This window comes from Lynx rufus, unplaced genomic scaffold, assembly GCF_022079265.1.
Source record: "Lynx rufus isolate CCGP_SWC_20201006 ecotype Redwood Valley unplaced genomic scaffold, mLynRuf1.p SCAF_1, whole genome shotgun sequence".
NCBI lineage: Eukaryota > Metazoa > Chordata > Mammalia > Carnivora > Felidae > Lynx > Lynx rufus.
In genome coordinates, this window is record NW_025814823.1 from 70,473,030 (window position 1) to 70,496,616 (window position 23,587).

The 23,587-nt window shown below is 44.3% G+C and overlaps 1 protein-coding gene across 12 annotated transcripts in view; it reads right to left on the bottom strand.

Annotated features, from left to right (window-relative positions):
• DOCK9 (dedicator of cytokinesis 9) overlaps positions 1-23,587 on the bottom strand; it is a 290,859-nt gene that overhangs the window by 146,589 nt on the left and 120,683 nt on the right. For all 12 annotated transcript variants that reach the window (XR_006962383.1, XM_047081304.1, XM_047081324.1 and 9 more), the window contains exon 2: positions 11,276-11,392. Coding sequence is in view for 11 of the 12 variants with exons in the window: in XM_047081304.1 (XP_046937260.1) it covers positions 11,276-11,392 (117 nt within the window). In the remaining variant the exon portion in view is untranslated. The remainder of the gene's footprint in view (positions 1-11,275; positions 11,393-23,587) is intronic.

Sequence of the window (23,587 nt, forward strand, 5' to 3'; positions counted from 1 at the left end):
TGAGAGCCATAAAAATTTCATTCTGCTACCTTCTCAAACCCCCAAAATTATACATTACATAACTGCCCAAATGCAGTAAACTATAACTAAACAAGTGAAATGTTCATCCTTCATGACCAGACTCATCCGTTAAGTTCAGTTTTTAGAGATTTTGTTTGGCTTATGTTTGGTTTGGTATTTGAAGCTTGTTTTCCATTGCTCTTAAGTACCAATGCATAAGAGAGAATGAAGAAGGGGAGAGGGGTAATCCAGAAAACAAGGGGGGGGGGGCTTGGGTCATTTGGGGGACACGTGGCAGGTCCAGCTTCCCCATGAGTAAGGGGCTCCACCTGCCCCCACATCACATGACTTTGAAGACATGGCCATCCACAAAACTGAACGATGTTACATAAACAGGAAGGAGGCAGCCTCCTAGGCCCTCACCTCCCTCCCTGCCAACTGAGGGACGTCAGCCAGGTGTACAAAGAGCTTTCCCGAATGGTGGTGTCTCTTTGGATTCTTGTATATCTATGAGAACCCAAATTTTGGGGCAAATGTTATCCCTGAACAACAAATTAAGAAAAGTGAGTATTAAGAAGGCTTATCATGGGGGCACCTGGGTGGCTCAGTCAGCTAAGTGCCCAACTCTTGGTTTTGGCTAAGGTCACGATCTCATGGCTTGTGGGTTCAAGCCCCATGTCGAGTTCTGCGCTGACATCACAGAGCCTGCTCATAATTCTCTCTCTCCTTCCCCACATGCTGTCTGTCAAAATAAATAAACTAAAAAAAATTTTAAAGAAAAAAGAAGGCTTATCACTTACTCCAACACCCAGATTAGTAAGAGAGACCTGGGGCTAAAACCTTGGGTCACATGACTAAATCTTGGGTCTTGCCTGGAGAGCACCTACCATCCCTCTGATTGACTTGTGTTCCATTTGGTAACATTACCTTGAGGAAGGTACAAGCCATTCCAGTTCCTTGTTTCCGAGCTCTCTGTGTATGGCTCTGTAGGTCCTCTCTAGAATGCAATTTTAATTGCTAGCTAAACAGACCATATGTTTGTGTGAACACCTGGCATAGTGAATATGCCCTTAATTACATATTCCAAGATACTGGTGAGCTTTCCTCCCTCACGCTCTCCTTGCTGCTCAGGTGTAAAGTTTCACTTATGCGTTAAGGAGGGTTCCTCTCAAGTCCCTCCATGCGTTTGCCAGTGCAGTGCTCCGGTCATGTCAGAGCATCAGGCCTCCGCACTTGCGCTCCTCCTGAAATGTCACCCAAAGTCTTATTTTAAACAAGTGGAGCGGACATGACACTTTGCAGATTAAATGCTACCCAGATGAGGAAGTCCTGACTCTACGACGTCTGGCATCAGGGCACTGCGCTGAGCTTCCTTACTCTGTCCTCTCTGGATCTCACACACACGCTCACATGCACGCTCGGGGTGCTGCTGGGCACTCTGAGCAGGACACACTTGGCAGTGTCCAGGCTCGGCCAGGCAGCCCTTCTGGAAAAGGGCAGAGCAATGGACACGGCAGGACCCTTTTGGGTTGTAGGAACCACACAGATTTTGAACCTAATAGTATGATCAATGGCATCTAGTAATTCTGACGCCAAAAACCTAGATCTTCTCTTTAAGAACCTTTTGGTTTTGTACTCAATCATATTGTGTCTCCTTCCCTTTTACTCCCCTGATCTGCTACCTTAAGATAGTTTTACAGTTAAGATAATTATGGCAAAGAATGATACTCAGGGAATGTTAGAGGTACAGTATAAATAAATCTCCATCTGCTTACACGGTCTTAGGATATCGCCTGGGCTTAGAACTTCCTCTGTGTCTGTTGGCTGTGTTTAATAACCTAGGACAAATACATTAACCACATAGATAATACTGCCCCCCTACCCCTCATTGCTTACAAGTCTGGTGTGTGCTTATCCATTTCTACCAATTGTGGCACATTCACCATTCTCTCCGGCCTATGTAAAATGTGAGCTAAACATCCTTTTTAAAAAAGCAAAGAAGAAGATTTGAGGAAGGGAGGGAGGGAAGAAATGTGATCTGATGTGGGGAATACACACACATAATGGTGGACTACTAGATTTATCTGGTATCTTTTCCTCTACATAAGAGAATCAAATCTTAGATTCACTTATGCAGGTGTGTGTGTGTGTGTATATCCTCTTTCATCCAGTTATTAACGTAGTTAACATCACGCCCTATTTGATCAAAGCTTTCCTAAGCACTGTGCGGTATTTTTAATAAAAATCGCGTCATATTGTGTGTGCCTCGGTGAACAAAAGCTACTTCCCTCGCCAGGCTGTATTGAGGAACAATGAAGAAAATAGCTAACGTGCTTTGTAAATACAGAAATCAATCTGGCAAGCTTTGACGTGAGTGGTTTTCAGCAGGTACCACAGTTCCCAGAGTTCCCCAGCACCTGGGACACTGTCACACTATGTTCTGCATGAATGCTCCCACCCCCCACTATAACACGGGACGACATGTCCATCACATGTCCTAGTATCAAATGCCACAGAGCACAGCATGTACCCTCCACTGATGGATGAATGGGCCTGCTCTGCCCATAAAAGAGCATGGGGATCCAGAGGGATACCCGTGGTCAGGAGGAAGACTGGGATACCCACTATGGTGTCACATCAGCTGAACCTCACTGAGAAGCAGCAGTGGTCACAGCCAGATCAGCCTCCTATCCTACAAGGCTGCCACCTTCATTTAGAAAGCATGGCACAAATCAAAGTTCACGATGGTTCCTCAATATATCTCTATGGTTGCGAATGGAGAATCTGGTAGAGAAGATATTTTTCACAAGTGATTTTCACCTTCACCGATATAATACTGAATTGGCACAGTTCCAAGACTGATATCCCTTTAAGTTTGTTTAGCTGAGCAAGATTTTATTTTATTTTATTTTTCAATATATGAAATTTATTGTCAAATTGGTTTCCATACAACACCCAGTGCTCATCCCAAAAGGTGCCCTCCTCAATACCCATCACCCACCCTTCCCTCCCTCCCACCCCCCATCAACCCTCAGTTTGTTCTCAGTTTTTAAGAGTGCTGAGCAAGATTTTAAACAAATCAAGGAACAAATGTGATAGTCAAGGTAATAATAACAACCAAATGTTCCTAAAGCATTTTCTTTTCCTGTTGCATTTCCAATAAGAAATAAAAGTTACAATATGTATCTTCAAAGGGCCAAGGGATCCATCTCAAGCTTAGATTAAATGCTCAAAATAGTCATTTGACCTATACCTATAACTTAATTCTTATTTCTTTTTTTTATTAACTTTTTTAATGTTTATTTATTTTGGAGAGAGAGACAGACAGACAAACTGCAAGTGCAGGAGAGGCAGAGAGAAGGAGACACAGAATCCGAAGCAGGTTCCAGGTTCTGAGCTGTCTGCACAGAGCCTGACTCGGGGCTTGAAATCACAAACCTCGAGATTGTGACCTGACAAAGTTGGAAGCTTAACCGACTGAGCCACCCAGGTGCCCTTTACTTCTTATTTCTATTTGACTTTATGTATCACGTAAGTTCAATAGCCCCAGCAGTTAGGCTGAATGTGTTTATTCTTAAACTGTCCAAATTTCTATCAAACGATTTAGTGCTTTGTTACATGTTGATTCACCTTACCCATGAGCTATCCAAGGTCACCCATGCCATGACCCATGCTGACTACCAAATGCCCACCCGTGTGATCTCAAACACCAAAGTGCCCCTTCTCCAACTGCCACTTTCTATCCCTCCAGCTGTCCCACACCAAGCATTTCTGCTCATTCACCCATAAGGTCCTCTACTGCCTTCTTTTCTCAGTCTAACACGCACCTCTAAAGATTCCCCATCCGGCCAAGAGTCCACGGGAAGCCATTTTAGGACCTCAGATGCCTCACTCTTGGGCCCTGCAGTGATTCCCCACCTCCCACACACTCCACCTTGCCACACTCCCACCTTGTTTTCTCTTCTTAGTTCTCAAGCACTGACATTCCCTAAAAGGCTGTTTTCAACAAAATCTTAGGTGGAAGGAGCCCACTCTCGGTTGGTGATTCATATATTCTCATTCTCTCCCTCCCTCTCACTCATTCATTCCACTCAAGTGTTGAATTCCCGCTCTGTGTCATGTGTTTCCAGGTGCTTGGGAAACATCCGTGCACGAGACTCAGACCCCTGCTCCCACAGAGCTCACATGAATAGATACGTAAGTATGTTGGAAGTGGATAAATAATGTGGTAAGAAAAAAAATTAAACATAAACAAGACTAGGAATGTCAAAGGGGGCGGGAGAGTAGGGCAGTCATCGAGGACCTCACTAAGAAGGTGATATTTGGCAAAAGGCTTGCAGGAGGTGAGAGACAGCTGGGTAAAGGGTGCATTGGCAGAGGGGAAAGCCTGAGAAAGGGCCCTAAGGCAGGGGACGGCCCAGAGTGAAGAAAGAGCCCCCACAGAGGCCAGGGTGGTGCAGCAGAGATAGTGGGAAGACGGTCAGGGAGGTCATGGGTAGATAAAACCACAGTAGCCCTTCGGGCCATTGTAAGATCTTCATAGAAGGACTGTGAACACAGGAGTGATGTCATCTGACCTACCTTCCAAACTGACTTTTTAAATTACTCTTGCTACTCTCTTAGGATAAACTGGAAGGGGGCAAGGATAGGATCTGGAAGACTTGATAGGAGACTCTTGCGTTAGCCAAGGCGAGAAAGGATGAGGGCTGTGGCCATGGTTACAGCAGTGGAAGAACTAATCAATGACTCTTACTACCACATTACTCTTGCTGTCACCCCCCCCCCTTCATCCTATTCCCCAGGTTTCCAAACCCTCCTTACTGCCCCACCTCCCCCACTGAGCTGCACCACCTCTGTGCCAGCCTGATACTAGCCCTTCAGCCCAACCCACCTCTAAATTTCTCAACAGCGAATCCTCTCCTGCGGCTCACAGATGGAACTCTCTCCTTCTTCCCCCAAAGACCCTTAATTCCATCCCCAAGAACCCCCAGGGAGCCCTGTTTCAAAGCACATCCCTGTGACACTGGCATCTTCAATGTCTTCCCCATTCCTGGACTTCCCTCCTTAGCTCATTCTCTCGTTTTCCCAATCCTGATAAAACCTCTTATTATCCCTCTGTGCCATGATGATTCCTTCTCTCTACTACCATTTAACACTAACCCCTGCACCCCACCTGCTCACTTTGTCAGCCCTGGTCAGAGACTATCTTCACGGGAAAGATGTCCCAGGTATCAACTCCCCAGCTCATTAGGAGGGACTTGAGACTGTCTGCCTTTTCTGCCTGCCTTCTTCAACTCTTCTCACTGCCTTCCAGGACCCTGCAGTTTCCTGGCTCTTCCCCTACTTTCTGTCCCTGCTTCCCGCCTCCCTCCTTCCTAAGTGAAGGCACCCCCAAGATCCAGTACCCACAGAGGCACCCCCATGCCCTTGGCCTCTGGGCCGCTGACTCATATTTCTATGGGTGAGCCAAGGGAATACCCTGCTTCTCTCTCAGTCTGAACTTCTGCATTTCTAACCACTTCAAGGACTCTTAGCACCTGGATGTCTTACTGTCTCCAACTTCATACTCCTAGAATAAATTCCTATGGGACCCCACCTCGCTCATGATACTGGTCACATTTTTCTTATTACAAATATTCAGTTATTATCTCTTCTAAGTTTTGAGCAATTTGAAAGCAGGAACCCTGTCTTATATTTATAACTTAAGCGTCTCACAAGGCTGAGCCCTTTGCACGAGGAGGAGAACTTTCAATTATAAGCTAAACAAATATACTCTTCAACTCAACTGGTTGGTTCCAGCCAAAAAATAAGCTTTTAAGACCTATTTGATAATGAAAGTATGATCTGTCCCTGTTTTCTGTAAAAGTCATCACTTGAACTAGAATTAAAATTCCCATCTCCTGAAGGTCTGGCCAATGTCAATTTAGAAATATTATTTATCCAGATTTTATTCAGGTGGGTTCAATCCTAGACATGAACTAATATCCCAGAAACCACAATGTTCACAGAAAGTTACACTATCGGCCGCTGAATTCCCTCTGATAAAAATTTCGAGGAATTTGTCAAAAGAACATTTTTCAATAAAAAGCTCAAAACAAAGTACTGAGATTATTTTTTTGGCAGCATATAATAAAAAGTGAGGACAAAACACTGTGGAAAGAATTTTTTCTTTTCAAAAGGACAGATGGGAAATGAGATCAGTGACTTCCAGGCCCTTTGTAAGTAAAGGGGCCTGGCTTCCTTTTCAGGCCAGTGGTTTGTAGATCATTATCAGTCTCATGTAAGTAGAAGAGGAAAAGAAACAGAGGACAAATAAAAATCAGGATGTTATTTAAAGGGAAATGGATTAGCCACATTTTTCTGTACAATGCTGAGAACACTCAAGGATTCTCCTGTATCTAAACATTTCGAAAAATGAAAATTTCTAGGATTGCCAATTATTAATCACCTTTCCTTGGTGCTCCTATCTTTCCTTTTAAATTCTCTTGTTAGGGAGTATGATATTGATACTAAACCATGAAGTATCAGCAGGAAGAGCACCCGAGAAATTACTCCTCACCCTGACTTCAAACAACTTGAAGGATGACAACAATGCCACATCCACATAGCACAGGAATCCTGCAACCACACGCTCTGGTTTTGTTTTTTTTTTAACTGTGATAAATTATCTATAACATAAAATTTACCATTTAAACCGTTTTTAAGTGCCCAGTTCAGTAGCATTAAGAACATTTTCACTGTGGTGCAGCCGTCCCCGTCATCCACCCACAGAACTCTTTTCATCCTGCAAAACCAAAAACTCTGTACCTATTAAACAATGAGTTCCCCTCCCCCCAGCCCCCGACAACCACCACTCTACTTCTTGTCTCTACAAACATGACTATTCTAAGTACCTTGCGTAAGTGGAATCATACAATATTTGTCCTATATGATTGTCATCCTGAGCATAATGTCCTCAAGGTCCATCCATGTTGTAGCACATCAGAATTTCCTTCCTTTTTAAAAAAATTTTTTAATGTTTATTTATTTTGAGAGAATGAGACAGAGCATGAGTGGGGGAGGGGCAGAGAGAGAGAGAGAGAGAGAGAGACAGAGAGAGAGAGAGAGACAGAAGGAGACACAGAATCTGGAGCAGGCTCCAGGCTCTGAGCTGTCAGCCCAGAGGCCAACTCGGGGCTCAAACTCACCAATGGCAAGATCATGACATGAGCCAAAGTCGGACCTTACCTAACTGAGCCAATCAGGTGCCCCAGAATTTCCTTCCTTTTTAAGGCTGAATAACATTCCATTATATGGATATACCACAGTGTGTTTATCCATTCATCCACAGATGGATACTTGGGCTGTTTCTAGCTCTTGGCTGTTGGGACTAATGCTGCCAGGAACATGGGTGTTCAAGTGTCTCTAAGTCTCTACTTTCGAATCCTTTGCATACCTCTCTGGAAGTGAAATAAGATACGCTCTTTGTATTTCTTCAACACAAATTCTACCCCTTGTTAGTTTACATCAAACACCAAAGACTAATTTTTGTGAAATGTAAACAGTATCCATAAATTGCCTCCCAGCATCCTTTTTTTTACTCATCACTACCTTTCCCATATCCTATCACTTTACATAACTGCACACACATTAGCGAGCTGTGTAACAAGCCAGGATACAGGCAGTTCTCAAGCAAGCTGCAGATTCAGTAAAGAACGTCACTGCCACCAGCATCACCTGGTAAAGGACTTCCAGCTGATGGGGAACCATGACTGGAAGCCAATGGTTGAAGCCACACTGGGTTCTATGTATCTGACAAGAAGAGGAGCAGTCCTGGGCATTACTTTGGAGTTATGCGGAGATGGGTCGTTTCTTCAGCAAAATTCAACTTACATTTCTTGATCTAAAACATCCTAACAATAAAGGTTACCTCTGTCTAACTGACTTTTCAAGTTTACCTACAACTTACCCAAGGAAAAGTAACTTCTAGACTCTCACCAAGGAAACTTGATAATGGACAGTAAGTATTAGAGGAATTACGAAAATGGGGAAAAAAATCACTGTGGACTTGAACAGCTTCAGAGGACATGGGATGTGAAGCAGCCTGGGAGGGGTGAGAAGGTTCTAGAAGGTGGAAAAGAAAAGAAGATATTGGTGGCAAGGAGAACCATGAAGCCAAGACAGACACAGAACAGAACAGACCGTAAAGCACAGGGCTGATTCTGAAAAAAGAAATTCAGCCAGCTAGTGAGGGATGTAGTGGCCACACATTCCTGCGCCTGGCCCTGGCAGGTAAAACTGGACATCATAAATATTCTGAGGGCTGAGAACTGCCATTTTTTCTTTTTAAAATCCACACTGATTCCATGTCTCTCAGGTTATTTTGTCTGTTTTAAACACTTTTCTCCCACCCTTCAGCAAGTATATTTAAGAAAAAACAATACATATATATATATAGTATTGTGTATATATATATATATATGTATATATATATATATGTATATATATATATATACATATATATATATATATATACATACACATAAGACTCATTTTCAGAGAACACAGGTATCTTTAGAGGCTGACGAATATCAACACGTGTCCTGCTCTAGAACTGTATGAATGCTTCATCACTATCCATACTTATATTTTAACAAATTCTCATTTTGCACAAAGTTCTATTATTTTAACAGTTAACTAATATTGTTTAACTAGCATGCATGGCAAATTAATCCCCAGCAGCATTTTGTTCACTATTTGACCTACTTCCTAACCAACTTGCTATTTTTTTTCCATATGAAATACTTTCTCCTGATCTAACTGTTCCCTCTGCTTGTAATAATACAAGGATAATTCCTTGTATTACTCTATTCTACCTAAAAATAGAGGGACAGACAGAGGGCATCTGTGACATTCTAAGACATTCTGCTCAGTCAGCTAAATAGACAGTTATTAACATCACCAAGACAATCTAACAAGAAAGCACAGTGTAAATGTTCTTACCTAAACAGAATATAGGAATCTCCAGGATAATAAATAACAGTATCCAAATTTAAATGGAGCCCATCATAATTACTGTGATAGGGATGAAAGCTGAAATTCAAGCTCCTTAATCTTAATCTTCAGAAAAAAACTTCCCCCAGAAAGAAAATAACACTTGCTTACTCAATCTTGGCCAGTAAAGTGTCAGTAAATTCTTTGCCTTTTCCAGAATATTTATGCCTCATGTCTCCAGAGAAATAGCTACAGGCAAAAGGGACAAAGGAGTTTTTCTCAAAGTTTCAATCATCTGACTCTACAATTACTTGAACATACAAGTTCCTTGTCGCTGGGGTAAGAGATGATACTAATTAACTGTATCTTTTATTTTATTTAAATCCAAGTCAGTTAATATACAGTGTAATGTTGGTTTCAGGAGTAGAATTTAGTGATTCATCACTTATGCACAACACCAGTGCTCATCACAAGTGCCCTCCTTTATGCCCATCCCCCATCTACCCATCCCCCCCCCACCCAACACCCCTCCAGCAACCTTCAGTTTGCTCTCTGTATTTAAGATAAATTAACTGTATCTTGTTTCTTTGGTTTGTTTGCTTCTTAAATAATTTTATCTCAGGCGGCAAACACAACTTTGCATTCTAGGTTGCAAACACTTGGGATAACTTTGTTACTCATATGAAGAAGAATATGTACTTCACGCTCAGAGAAACTTGAGATAACCTTTAGCTTCCTCGGAGCACACTACAGGAAAAATATGTCAACATGAAGTATAATTTGTAATCATCTGACTTAACTTCTCATGCTAATAAATTTATTGCCAAGATCACAGGCGAAAGACATCACTCTGAGGTTTCCATTTCTAATTGTGCTGTCTGAATAGTCTATTCCTCCAAGGAGGTTTTCAAAGCATCCTATTTTTAGGCATGATTTGAAACCATGTATCACTGGAGGACACTCTGGCAGCAGCATCACGGCTAACGGTCAATGCCACTTCCACCGCCTTCCTTGTTTTTCAAGAAGGAATGAAAGAATAATCATTTTCTTCACATGTATCTGTAACAAGTTAAGAAAAAAAAACATTTGTGAGAATTCCCACCTTTCTTACAAACTGGAGTCTCTCAAATTTGGTGGAAGAAAAAGCTTCAAGGAATATAATTTAACAATTGTTATTAACACGGAAGTTTCTAAAGACAATGCAGTAGGCACAGAACTATGTGTGGTGGGTGATGTTCTGGGGAATGGGATTAGAAAGAAAGTGGTGGGGAAGCTTTTAATCGTCAAGTATTTCAATAGTGCCTATTCTGTTTTGTTCTACAAGTACGCAGTACTTTTTAAATTAAACAACAAAGAATCAATGAAGCTTTAAAATAAATAAGGCAGCTCAAGTCACAGAAGACAGGGCTTGGGTGGTAACAGCGCTGGGTAGAGAAGCATCAGGGCAGAAAAGGGGGAAATACCAAGATGAGGTCCCAGGACAGCAAGGGAAGTAACCAGGGCCTCCAAACAGACTGAGATGACTCCAGGTTGCCAGGCCTCTAACACCATTGGGGCCCTATTCTCGTTCCTCACTATCCTCCAAGCTCTTGTGGGTCCCTCAGCCACAGGCCGTTCGCAATCTGAAAGACTTAAAGCAACAATCTAGAGAGCAGCTCACGGAAGGAGCCATGCCAGGTCCTCTGCTGGCAGCTGCCGGGATCCAAGAACTGCACCGCATCAGAGAGGTAGGACCTCAGGACATTCCTGGCTACCCCCAGCCCTTCTATGGGAGCCCACACACAGTACAGACACTCTCATGGCAGTTTCCCAAAGTGCCATTCTAAAAGGACGCATGACAAAATCCTCTACTGCTCCCCAGCAAATCCCCTCCTTAAGGGCTAAGGCACTTGGCAAAAACCTTAAACCTCTCTTCAAACAAAGCTCGTAAGACACAGGAGGCATTTGTGTCCATTAAATCAGCCCAGAAGATAGCACTTGAATGCAAAATATAACACACAATCACACACACACACATTTGTTTTTTACATCTGCTGTAGGCATATGTAAATATATGTAATACATATTCATATCTGCATATATATATATATATATATATATATATATATGCAAAAATAACACCATTTTAAAAAATCAACCCATAAAGGAATGCCTGGAAAAACAGAATGACATAACTTTTCTCTCGTAAATAATATCTTCATCTTTTAAAAATCCTAAATTAAACAACCAAACAATAAATCAGTAGATAAAAAAGAACTGTCTATAAACATTGACCACACGGCTCGATTTGAAAGGTATCTACCTGGAAGTCATCATAAGGGAAGAGCAGCATCTCCCTTAAGCCATCGTTCAGGATCTGCGTCTTCTTTTGGACGATGACATTTTCATAGTCGAGTGGTTCAATCAGCTTCGGCTTTGCCTAAAAGGTGAAAACATAAGCAACTGAAACATTCTTATAGACAAATGCAATTTCTTGAAATTAAAGAACTTTTTACATGATTTTGTACTTTCCAACCCTGCTTCAATGTTAATTTTGCTACAAGGAAGAATCAGAAACAAGAGATAAAAGTTACTTTCAAAGGAACAGAAGACACTTTCTGGGATCCTAGCTACAATCATGCTTATTCAGCTACTGAAGCACAGAGAAAGCTATGAAGTCTGCTGGAACTTCCAGTTGTGTCTTAGGTCACCCCGCCTAGGTCAGTCCCTTTCCAAGCCTTAGACTCTGCCATAAATGCCCTGCTTAGGGGTCCAACTGTGGTCTGATGGTGAAGGCTAGAGGTCCATAGTGGCATCCTTCTTGGCCCGGGTTTAAAGCATCCACAGGGCTCACTATTTCACATAAGGCTCCATGGAACTCTTCTCAGAGGATCAAAATATCCCTGTCTCCTGAAGTATCTATACACTTATTATCTAATACCTAAATATATAAAAGCGTGAGCTGGACCCAAACCAAGCAAGTAGGGGCAGGAGGATGGCATCACTTAAACCAGGGCTTGTGGGTGCCCCCTCGGCGAGTAGGGATGAGCATCCATACCATGCACTGAGCAGAAGAAAGAGGCAATAAGCAGGTGGGTAAAGAAATGAAAGAATAGGCCTTTTGTGACCATTTCCAAAGTTAGCCTTCTCAGTAAAAATCTCTTCTATCGATTGCCAGTCTTTGCCACAGTATTTACTGATCACTTCCTACATGGAAGGCACTACTAACTGGGCTAGGTCCGGGATATAGATACATATTCAACTATATCACAGTACACCAAGTGATAAAGCAGGCATGCACGCATGCACACACACACACACACACACACACACACACACACACACACACAATGTTCTCAGAAGTAACTAAGTCCATTATATCAACGGTTACTTCAACATTATTTTTTTAAACTATTAATGAAAATCATTTGACTGCATAATCTCAACACATGGCATATATATTTAAATGACAATAAATACATAGGAAATGTATTAAGGACATCTGGTATGTGGCATCACATTGGGAATTGTGACTGAGGGTGCTATATGTTCCCCAAATCGGTCTCCCTTCCTTCTAGTACAACTGAACTACATTTCCAGACCTCCCCATGGTTAGGTGTGGCCCTGTGCCTTCTGGCCAATGGCATGTGAGGGGAAGGGGTCTGGCCACTGCCAAGCCTAGACCATAAAAGCTCTCTGCTAGAGACTGAATGGTGTGTCCTTTAGCAAAATTCATATGTTGAAACCGAATCCCCAATGTGATGGTTTTAGGAAATGGGACCTTTGGGAGGCAATTAAGTCATAATGTAGAGGCCTCATGAATTTCAATTAATAATCTTCTAAGAGACCCCAGAGCTCCCTTCTGCCGTATAAAAACACAGGGAGGGGAAAGCCGTCTATGAACCAAGAAGTGGGCTCTCTCCCCAGACACCAAGTCTGCTTGTGCCTTGACTGTAGACTTCCCAGCCTCTAGAACTGTGAGAAATAAATACGTTGTTTACACCACCCGCTCCGTTATATTCCGTCCCAGCTGCTCTGCGTGACTGAGAGAGCCTCCCTCCCTTCTCCCCTCTGCCATCAGTATCCACCGGATGCAGCGCAGGACTCAGGAGGCCTGAGGACAGGATAAAGCCCCAAGATAGAAGGAATCTGGATCCTGAATCACCCAGCAGAAGGCTGCCTGCTTAAAACAGGTGCTGAAATACCTTGTGAGCAAGAACTAAAGCACCTACTGTGTTAAGCCACTGTGATCCTAGAGTTGTTTAAAGAGGCAGCAAGCTTGCTCTACCTAACATACATATAAATGTTCATGTTTAACCTCAATTACTTGATTTAAGTGGATGCTGCAAAGATGTTCTGACATGCTAAAAAAAAAATGCAACGACCAAACAAGGACATGGTTATTTTTTTTTTTTAATTTTTTTTTTCAACATTTATTTATTTTTGGGACAGACAGAGACAGAGCATGAACGGGGGAGGGGCAGAGAGAGAGGGAGACACAGAATCGGAAACAGGCTCCAGGCTCTGAGCCATCAGCCCAGAGCCCGACGCGGGGCTCGAACTCGCGGACCGCGAGATCGTGACCTGGCTGAAGTCGGACGCTTAACCGACTGCGCCACCCAGGCGCCCCAGGACATGGTTATTATAATTAAGCAAAATATACATTTATGGGCAGAGACAAAAAATATACGCAAAAATTAAAGCTATCATAATGGAAGTGTAGATAATTTCTTCCTATAGGATACTCAAAATGTTAAACTATTTCTACAGTCAAAAAATGGTTCAAAAAAAGAGAGATTGACACAAACTATTTTCAAAGAAAGAACTGAAAATAATAAAAATACTCTCCAAAATGTTTTTTTAACTGTTTATTTGGAGAGAGGGTGTGCACATGTGAGCGGGGGAGGGGCAGGGAGAGAGGGACAGAGAGAGTCCCAAGCAGGCTCCAAGCTGTCAGTGCAGAGCCCAATGTAGGGCTCAATCCCACGAACCATGAGATCACGACCTGAGCCAAAATCAAGAGTCAGATGCTAAACCGACGGAGCCACCCAGGCGCCCCATCTGAAATATTTTTAATTCAATTTAAATAATATCCTTTATTTTAGTTTGTTGCACTGTACAAAGCAATCAGTTTGTAAGTGCTTGTTGGCAGAATGGATAGGTGTCACGATTAGTTAACATTTTCCTTGGGAACCAGGACTACATTCCAAATAAAACCCAAAGATGCTCTGGGTACCTGGGTGGCTCAATAGGTTAAACATCCGATTCTTGACTTCGGCTCAGGTCACAATCTCATGGTTTGTGAGTCTGAGTCCACATCAAGCTTGCTGCTGTCAGCTCAGAGCCCACTTGGGATCCTCTGTTCCCCTCTCTGCCCCACTCATGCTCTCTCTCTCTCAAAAATGAATGAACATTAAAAACAAAAACAAAAAACAAAGATGCTCATAGCTTGATACAGTGACTAGAGTTCTGGATTCTGACAGCTACACCTCCATTACAAAGAGGTCCGATAGAAAGATACTGCAGGACGGGAAAGACTCTGCATTCTCCCCACCCCACGTGGTGTCCAGTGCATGAATGTGACCCGGTACGCTCAGAGGGGGTGACCTGGTCCTCTACGCCAGCCCCGGGGCCCTCCAAAGGCACTAGTGGGTGTGTTCCCTTCCCGCCCCTTCCAACACGCCAGAAGTGCACTCCCTCCAGGCCACAAGGCAAGGTCGGTGTGCTTGTCAGAAAACAGTGCCACAATGTGAGCCCTTGTCAGACAGCGTGCTGGAGGGACCTGCTGAGAAAGGGGTTTTTCTTAGCCTATGTTTCGAAGGTTTTTGCCTTGCTCCCATGGCACAGCTCCCTGGATAGACTATTCTTGTGTTCTTAGAGCAGGGGTTGGCGAACTTTTTCCATAAAGAGCCAGAGAGTAAATACTTCAGGCTTCGTCAGCTTTAGGGTGTCACAACAACTCAACTCTGATTCCGTAGCGCAAAAAGTAGCCAAAGACAATAACTAAACAAATGGGCACAGTGGCGTCAAAACTACAGAGAAACAGGCAACAGCCAGATCTGGCCCACCAGCCATCGTCTGCTGATTTACGCTTTAGAGTTAAACGGGCTCTGGGCTGATGGCTCAGAGCCTGGAGCCTGTTTCCGATTCTGTGTCTCCCTCTCTCTCTGCCCCTCCCCCGTTCATGCTCTGTCTCTCTCTGTCCCAAAAATAAATAAACGTTGAAAAAAAAAAAAAAATTTTAGAGTTACCTTTACCTCTTAGCAGTCAGTCCCCTTTTCCCAATTTAATAATTCTTCATGTTAATTTTTCACTTGCAGCTAACTCATCATGTTGCCTGTCTCTGGGCTGATACACACAACAGGTTTACATGTTCTTAAATGTACTTAATGATTATCTCCCACAAATTTGACTAACCTTAGACTGTTTTAAAGGTTTAATAAATAAAACCATAAAAATACTCATAGGTCAGTTTTGCCTGTTTATGATACACTTTTGTTAATCAGGTGGAGTACTGTGTTCCTCTGTCCGTCTCTTGTATGTATGTATGTAATGAATCAGTGTAATGTTATGGTTGTCACAATTACCTTGCTTTTGTGTGTCACTGTGTAACTTGGACTGTGTTTTCACACAGATGATCACACTTAATCCACTGTGAAATTAATTAAATAAGGTGGCCCTGTGACTGAGGTAGCTGCACCACCCTGGTGGCCTATGTAAGCAAGCCACATTCTAAGCCTGTGAATGTCTCAAGGTTACAAAATCAAAATGCTAGAGACAACCAATCAGAGACAGCCAACTAGGCTTTAGGCTATAGCCAATCAAATAATTTCCTCTCTTTGCTTCCGCACATTTTTTCTACATGAGTCTCTCTAAATTCCTAACAATTCCTGACATCTGTTTTGGTGTCACTCAATTCAAAATGATTTTTGTCCAAATTCTATAAATGTTTAATACACCTCAGTTTATCTTTTTTTTTAATGTTTATTCATTTTTGAGGAACAGAATGTCAGTGGGGGAGGGGCAGAGAGAGAGGGAGACACAGAATCTGAAGCAGGCTCCAGGCTCCAAGCTGTCAGCACAGGGCCCGACACGTGGCTTGGGCCCACAGATGGCGAGATCATGACCTGAGCTGAAGTTGGACGCTTAACCAACTGAGCCACCCAGGAGCCCCAATACACTTCAGTTTATTTTTTAACGTATCTTAGTGCCACTGTAAGGTAGGCATGGAAAAGATATTCCATTTTACTTAGGTTGCAAACTGAGGATCACACGTTAATTGCCGGAAATGCGCCAGGTAACTCTCAGACTGGATTAGAACACAGTCTCTGTCACACTGAACTATTTCTTCTCCACACTGCTCTGTTAATGGTCTGTGCCCATCAATGCTCAACCACAGTAGACGTGTGGAGAGTTTCTAAGACAATGCTTCTCTTAAAGAATGATGATACAGGTAACAGGAAAGCCCACGGGGTTGATTTCAACGATAAGAGAAATGTCGTGGAGGAAGGACATGTCTTCTCTGGTCTCAAGGACTGTGAAGATGTGAAACACGTACAGACCCGTACACTGCTTTGAAATGACTCCTAGAGGCCTGACTGGGCAGCTGACTTCAGCAGCTGCAGGGAGCTCTTTCCAGGACAGAACCACTGACCCCAAGGAAAAGGGGTCAACTGAGAGTGACTCATTTGTTACCTTAGAACGGGGCAGAAGCTCTTGCTTCAAATACAAACAATTGGCACCATGCCTCCCTTCTACACGCGGTCCTCAGGAGGAGAAAGGGTGAGAATGGAGAATGGTGAGGGGACAGGAAAAGAGACAAGGAGGGGTTGGGGGAGGAAGAAACAAAAGGGGTGGATGCCCGGGGTGAGGCAGGCAGGAGACACAGAGTGGAGAAAATAAAGGAGAAGGATAAAGACAGAAGCAGAAGAAGATACAAACAGAAAAGACAGGAGAGAGGATTGGCGACTTGTGGTGGGCCCGTGGGAAGTCACACCTCTGTGTCTACTTAGAGCATAACTGACTATTTTCTACTCTTCTTTAAACTGATGATTCACTGCTTACAGCTGTTCACTGTTCTTTAGCTCCACTAAGCTTTTCCAAGTGGTCACATGAGTGGGGGACAGCCCACTAGGGTAGGAAACTGACTGGGCTGCAGCATGACTGGTCACAGGAACGTCACACTGACAGCAAAATGAAATTAACCAATTACCAGACTGCCACTACCCCACTCCCGGGTTAGCAGAAAGAGGCTTCATGTAGACCTGGCACATACACGGCCCTGGCTTCAAAGCCGTCAACACACTCTAAGTTTAATCCTTCCCCCAGTGACATAGCTACAAGAGCCAAGTTGTTGATTTTCCACTGTCAAAAAGCAAGATCCTGGGCCCAGATTACCTGAATCAACCAATGGTCATGGATGGCGCAAAGACCCGAACTCCTTAACCGACAACGCAGCTCTCCTATCGAGGCAGCGGTGCAGGGTCCAGCCGGGTCTCTAACCCCCAGGCCCAGGACAGACGCGATGTGGCTCTGCTTCTGACACAAGACTGCTCCTGTCACTCGCTCGCACCTCTGCACCTGTCATAGGCCTATAGCCCTGCAGGCTGCGGTCGACAAATGTTCTATTCCAGCAGAATCCTTCCTCTAAAAAAACAAATCTCACCTAGGCAAATTCACCAAAGGAGTGAAAGCACACTAGCTCTAGCCCCAGGGCACTTGGTACTTGCCCCTGTACCTGGAGCTCACCTCTCTCAACCCATCAAAGGTAGCCTTGCCCTGCTCGGACAGCAGCATGCCTAGTGAGTAGCAGTCCTAGAGTGTGGTTCATTCAGCCTGGGACTGAAATGACCTATGAACAGCTTACCTCCTTGACTATTAGTGCCTTGGGACAGCTGGGTCTCCTTACCTCTGCACCCTTTAGCATCTAGCCCAGCACCCAGAGACATACAGACGGACTGTGCGCTAACAAAGCTTAGCGCCCCTCGCTTGCACGGACCCCTCTTCAGGCCCCATAGCTGTGTAAAGTTCAGTTGTCACCCGGCATCTTGGCTTACTAGGAAAACCCACAGGACCCTGCCCACTGTGTAGGTCCACCCAATGTCATGATTCATGACACACAGGTGCAGCAGGAGGGGCCGCGTTGCAATATAGGTATATCTCAAGGAGTTTGGCCCCAGAACTACTTGGAAGATAATCTGAGGTTAGTCGTCAAGAATGCCCCCATATTATTCAGCTCATATATGAAAAAAAAACAAACAGAGGGTTTTTTTTTCAATCCTAAAAATTTATATGACATTGCCAAAGGTTGGAAAGCTAGAAGAAACATCCCTAAACTATAATTAGTTAAATACAAATGTTGACTAATGCTATAGGAAAGACTAAATGATCTATCTGTGCAATACAGAGTGATAAAACCAAACCATGAACATATGAAGAGGTGATAACAGCATGAAACCAAAAAAACATAGGGAAGAAAGTATTACTGAGGAGATTTGTTGATAAAAAGGTGTCGTTCTCCTGTATTTCTCGTGTTTATCATTTCAGTTAGCTTTTTGAAATTTGTAATTTGTAATTACTTTTCACATTCTAAAGGAATATTAACTTCCAGGCCTCATTTTGTATTTATAATTTTGAATTCTTTGTTTAGACAAGGCCCCCATATTCTTTTTTTTTTTAATTTTTTTAATGTTTATTTATTTATTTTGAGAGAAAGAGAGAGGGAGGGAGCGAGCAAGCCAGGGAGGCGCAGAAAGAGAGAGGGAGAGAGAAATCCCAAGCAGGCACCACACTGTCAGCACAGAGCCTGACGCGGGGCTCGAACCCACGAACCATGAGATTATGACCTGAGCTGAAACCAGGAGTCAGACGCTCAACTGACGGAGGCACCCAGGAGCCCCAAGGCTCTCCATATTCTAAGCTTCATTACTCACAAAACTTGGATCTGCTCTGATAGGGCCAAAGATAGCACACAGATGTGGATCAAATCGAAGAAAGTACCACACAGTGGTTAGAAAGCTGAGCCGTGTGGTTGTGTGGGGCCATTATCGGACTCCACTGAGTACATGCATGTGAAATGATTGAAAGAGCCTGGCAAACTGTAAGCACACGATAAACGTAGCTGTTGTTAGCACCGCCATTATCATCAACTTCATTATTATTAAATGTGTTGCTTACATGACAGTGATAAAAAAAAAAAAAAGGACAGTGGTGAATGTTCCACATACATTCAGTTTTACCAATCTGTTTACAAAAACTTTCCTGTCCTCTCCAAGAACATATGAAATAAAACAGACAACAATGGCAGGGACATTCACAAAGAAAGAAAAACAAAAGGCCCAACAGAGGAAACTGTATAATAATAGAGATGACACTGGAATTCAGGGACCGGGCCCAAAATAAACATAAATAGATGCTTACATTAAAAACTGAACTGAGTATTGATGAAGTCTGTGTCAGGCAGGACCGAGAAGAACAACATTTGGGGGGGGGGGGTGGTCAGAGTGTATACAGGAGCAATTCAGACCCACTGCCACCAGGGCAGCCCCACAAGAACAGTGGGACTGAAGGTCCCAGAGGAGGCGAGAGGGGCAGGCAGTTATGTGGCACTTCAGGGGAGAAAAATGGAGGCCGACCCTACTGGGGAGTCTGGGAGGCCCAGGGCCCCCAGGCATTTTCATAACATGAATCAAAACCTTGGCTTCCTTGCCAAAAAACCCTTCATATATCTTGGCTTCCTTGCAGGAGATCTGCAGGCAAGACCTGAGGTCAGGGCCATGTGAGCAGGACGGTGGGAAGAATGGGCTGCACCATAAGGAACAACCCGGGCACAGGTTAGCCCCTGACACCAAGGCCCCATCAGTCCCCTCTACTGGTTGAAGCTGGGACAGCATGATGAACCCCCCAGTGATCACATGGCTGTCACAGGTGCCAAAATGCCTGACCCTCAGCGCCCTCCCCATTAGCCTCCCCTTCAAGGCTCTCCCACCTCATTCCTTCCTCCTCTAGCATTTGTTGCCATGGGTCTGGCTGCCCAATATCCATGCAAATTGAAATTCCAGATCTGCAGGCAAACAGAAGCTAGGGAATCTTCCCAGTGCCAGGAAAATGAGATTCCTCTGGAATCCACATAACTGGAGAGCATAGGCCTACAAACGAGTTCAGTTTTAGCCAAACATGTATGAAGCCTCGAAAACCATGGGAAGAGCTAAGCAGGAAGGCTTACTGATTTCATTGCTTTTCTCTCTGCCATGACAGCTTCCTGCAAACTTTCTAGTCATTTCTTGACTTTGAGTCTCTGGTAATTAAATGTTAACACAGGCTGAAACCCCGAATACCACTTCTTGAAATAGCAAACTAAGGAAACAACTCTTGGAGCAACTCTTGGAGCATTCTATTTTAAGAAACGAGAAATTCATTGTTTCTGCTTATAAAGAATTTAAAACTTCCTTGATTTATCTGCATGGCTATAAAAGCTGCTTGATAGGCTGAGATAAAAATTCTTCACGGAACTTTTAGTTCATTTTCAAAATGGTGCACTTCTCAACATTGCCAATAGGCCCCCGGCACTGTTGCTGGGGGGTGGGGGGAAGGGGGGAAGACAGTGCAGCTTGCAATAAAACAGAAGGGGCTTCTGAAGCCAGAAGTTAACCAGTGTGACCCAGCGAGACCTCTTGCACTCCTGTCCTGCACACAACTCTCACTACATACCTACTCCTGCCAGGAACTGCACAAAGTGGTTAAATTTGAAGGAAGAATCCTCATTATCCTATAATTAGGGGTGGGCACAGGAAATTCGCGGCTGCCTCCCTTCCTCACATGCAAATATTGTTAGCGGTTATATGTTCCTTCTCTCCACAGACTTATACTGAGCCTGTCCAGATGCACTGTGCCCGGGTCTTCAGGACACCAAGATAGCGGGGACGTGGCCCCCACCCCAGAGAGCTCACAATCCAGAGGGGAGACAGACGTGTGAATGACGGGAACAGAATGATGGACAGCAATGGGAACCTAGGAAAGGCGTCTGACCCCCTAGAATGAACCTGCTCCCCCCCTAGTTACAGTATAAGCTCCACAGAGGCAAAGATTTCCATTTTATTTACTGCTCTCCCCAACGCCTAGAACAGGACCTGGCATGGGGTAGGCACCCAATAAACACGTGTTGGTTGAGTGAAGGAATCTGACAATGTGGGGTGCTTCTTAGAGGAGGCTATTAGAATCAAGTCTAGGAGAAGAACGAGTCAGCCAGGATTCAGGGTGGACTGGGGATTCCTTGGAGAGAAAATGAAGACACCAATGCTCCCGAATAGAACCACATTTTGTGGGGCCTGAAATTTGCATATTTGGGGGAGGAAGGGGTTGAAAAAAATCAAAATTATGAATATAAAGTTGCAGGAGGCCCTCCCAGGGCCTTGGAAGGGATCTTGAAACTGAAGCTTTCTTAGCTGCAGGATAAATCCTCCTCTGAACATGGTGAGTTCTGGAAGCAGCAAGCAATTCAGGATACCTGGGGCAGAGGTGCACAAAGGGGCCAGGGTGGCAGGTCGAGGGCCTGGGGCACCAGTCCCTAGGGGTGCTACACCATCACTGGAAATCCTACATTTATGAGAACTCCTTTCTGAAAGGGTACTCTGTGTGGCTGCCCAGAGCACACGAATAAGGTACCCAGAAGTGAGCACTGGGACTCTGCAACGGACGAAGCTGAGAAACCTTGGATGCTTAACTGTAGAAGCCTGGTTTCTCTGACTAGGTGGCCAATGCTGGAGTCAGAGTGGAACAGCCCTGCGCAGCAGTCCCTGCCCCACATCTGCCCCGAGCGGCCCTCAGTCTCCCTAAAATAGTACACAATTTGAATAGCGTCTGTTTGAGGCCAAACCAGTGATTGGCTTGCCTGGGGTGCCCACATGTCCCTGAACTGCATCCTGCACTGGAAGAGGAGGCCACAGTGGCAGGTGGGCCACAAGGAGAAGGGCCCTTAGAAAGGAAACTGGTGCACGAGGAAGGGGGCTGAGCGGGCACAGCACTAGGTCCCCTACCATCCTCCAGCCCTGGAAAGCGACCTCCCATTGTGTTGTCATAGACATGCTCTTCCTTCCCTCAACCCAGGACATATAAACTTAGAGGAGATCATGACAATCCAAATATCATCACATTCCCCTTCAGTAATACATGTTCATCAGTGTGTGTAGGAACAATGGTCTCAGCGGCGGCTTAGAAGCACAAGCTTGTTTAAAAGGAACAGGAGGTTCGGTAACATTGGAACCACAATGTGCAAACATCAGAACCTGAGAATATCTGGTCTAGGCCTCTCGTCTTACAGATAGGGAGACCCGGAAGCGTGGGGGTTCCATGACTGTCCTGGGGCCCAGGAGGAGTTGCTGGTGAGGCTGGGTCTGGATCCCAGGTCCTGACCCCTGGTCCATGCTTTTCCCCTCGGCCTCTTCATTCTTATTTTTTGCACTTTCACTAACAACATGCACAAGCACACAATATAAAACACTGGAGGAGAAAGAGAACCTTATCTAAGCTCAGACTGAGAAGCAAGCTCAAACCTGAGCATTCCCACACAGTTAATTAACTGGCAAATGTTTAGAAGAATGCATCACGGACACCAAAGTCGCAGACATCTAAATATATTTCTCACGCTTAAGTGTGGTGTAATCCTGAGAGCAGAATTACAGCAAGACTGACACACTTGTGAATACAGTTTTTTTTATATTATAAACACTGATAAGATGTTGAGTTCCCTTTTCACACGGCACTAAAAAAAGCACTCAAATGAGAGACATTGTCGCTGAATGAAGATTTCATTTAATTAGGCATGTCAGCATTAGCAAAACTTGGACACTCAACATCAGTCTGATGGAAGGAAGAATCTGGCTTTTGTATTTGTCAGGTTTATAAATAACTGTGGTTTTCCAAAAATTATTATCCTATTACTAAAATAAACAGAATTAAAAGACTCAGTGCAAACTGTCAAATCAGTAACATCTAGAAAATGGGATAAGAGAAACATAATGATGCAAATTGAGGTAATAAAGATAATAGCAATTAATGAAGACCCACAGAGCTGCCTGCACTCAGTCAGCTGTGCTCAGTGGGGGTGTGCGGAGAATGCTAATGAAGGATGGGCCAAACAGGGATGGCGGGGACTCCTCTGCTCAGTGCCCGCCAGGCACCCAAGAGGAGAGCAAGTGGCATTGGGATCTCATCCTTGCAAAGACAGTACCTAGGGCTTTCTACCCTGACATGGGGCATGGGCTAAGAGAGGCAGAGAAGATTCTACCCTGACATGGGGCATGGGCTAAGCGTGGCAGAGAAGAGTGTACAGAGAAGAGAGACTGATAGCCGGCGGGGGGAGCTCAGCATGTGTCTCTCACGCACACATCCGTCTCAGCCGCAAATTCTGCCTGCCATTTTTGCACAAGTTAAAAGCAGTAACGAGGGGCGCCTGGGTGGCGCAGTCGGTTAAGCGTCCGACTTCAGCCAGGTCACGATCTCGCGGTCCGTGAGTTCGAGCCCCGCGTCAGGCTCTGGGCTGATGGCTCAGAGCCTGGAGCCTGTTTCTGATTCTGTGTCTCCCTCTCTCTCTGCCCCTCCCCCGTTCATGCTCTGTCTCTCTCTGTCCCAAAAATAA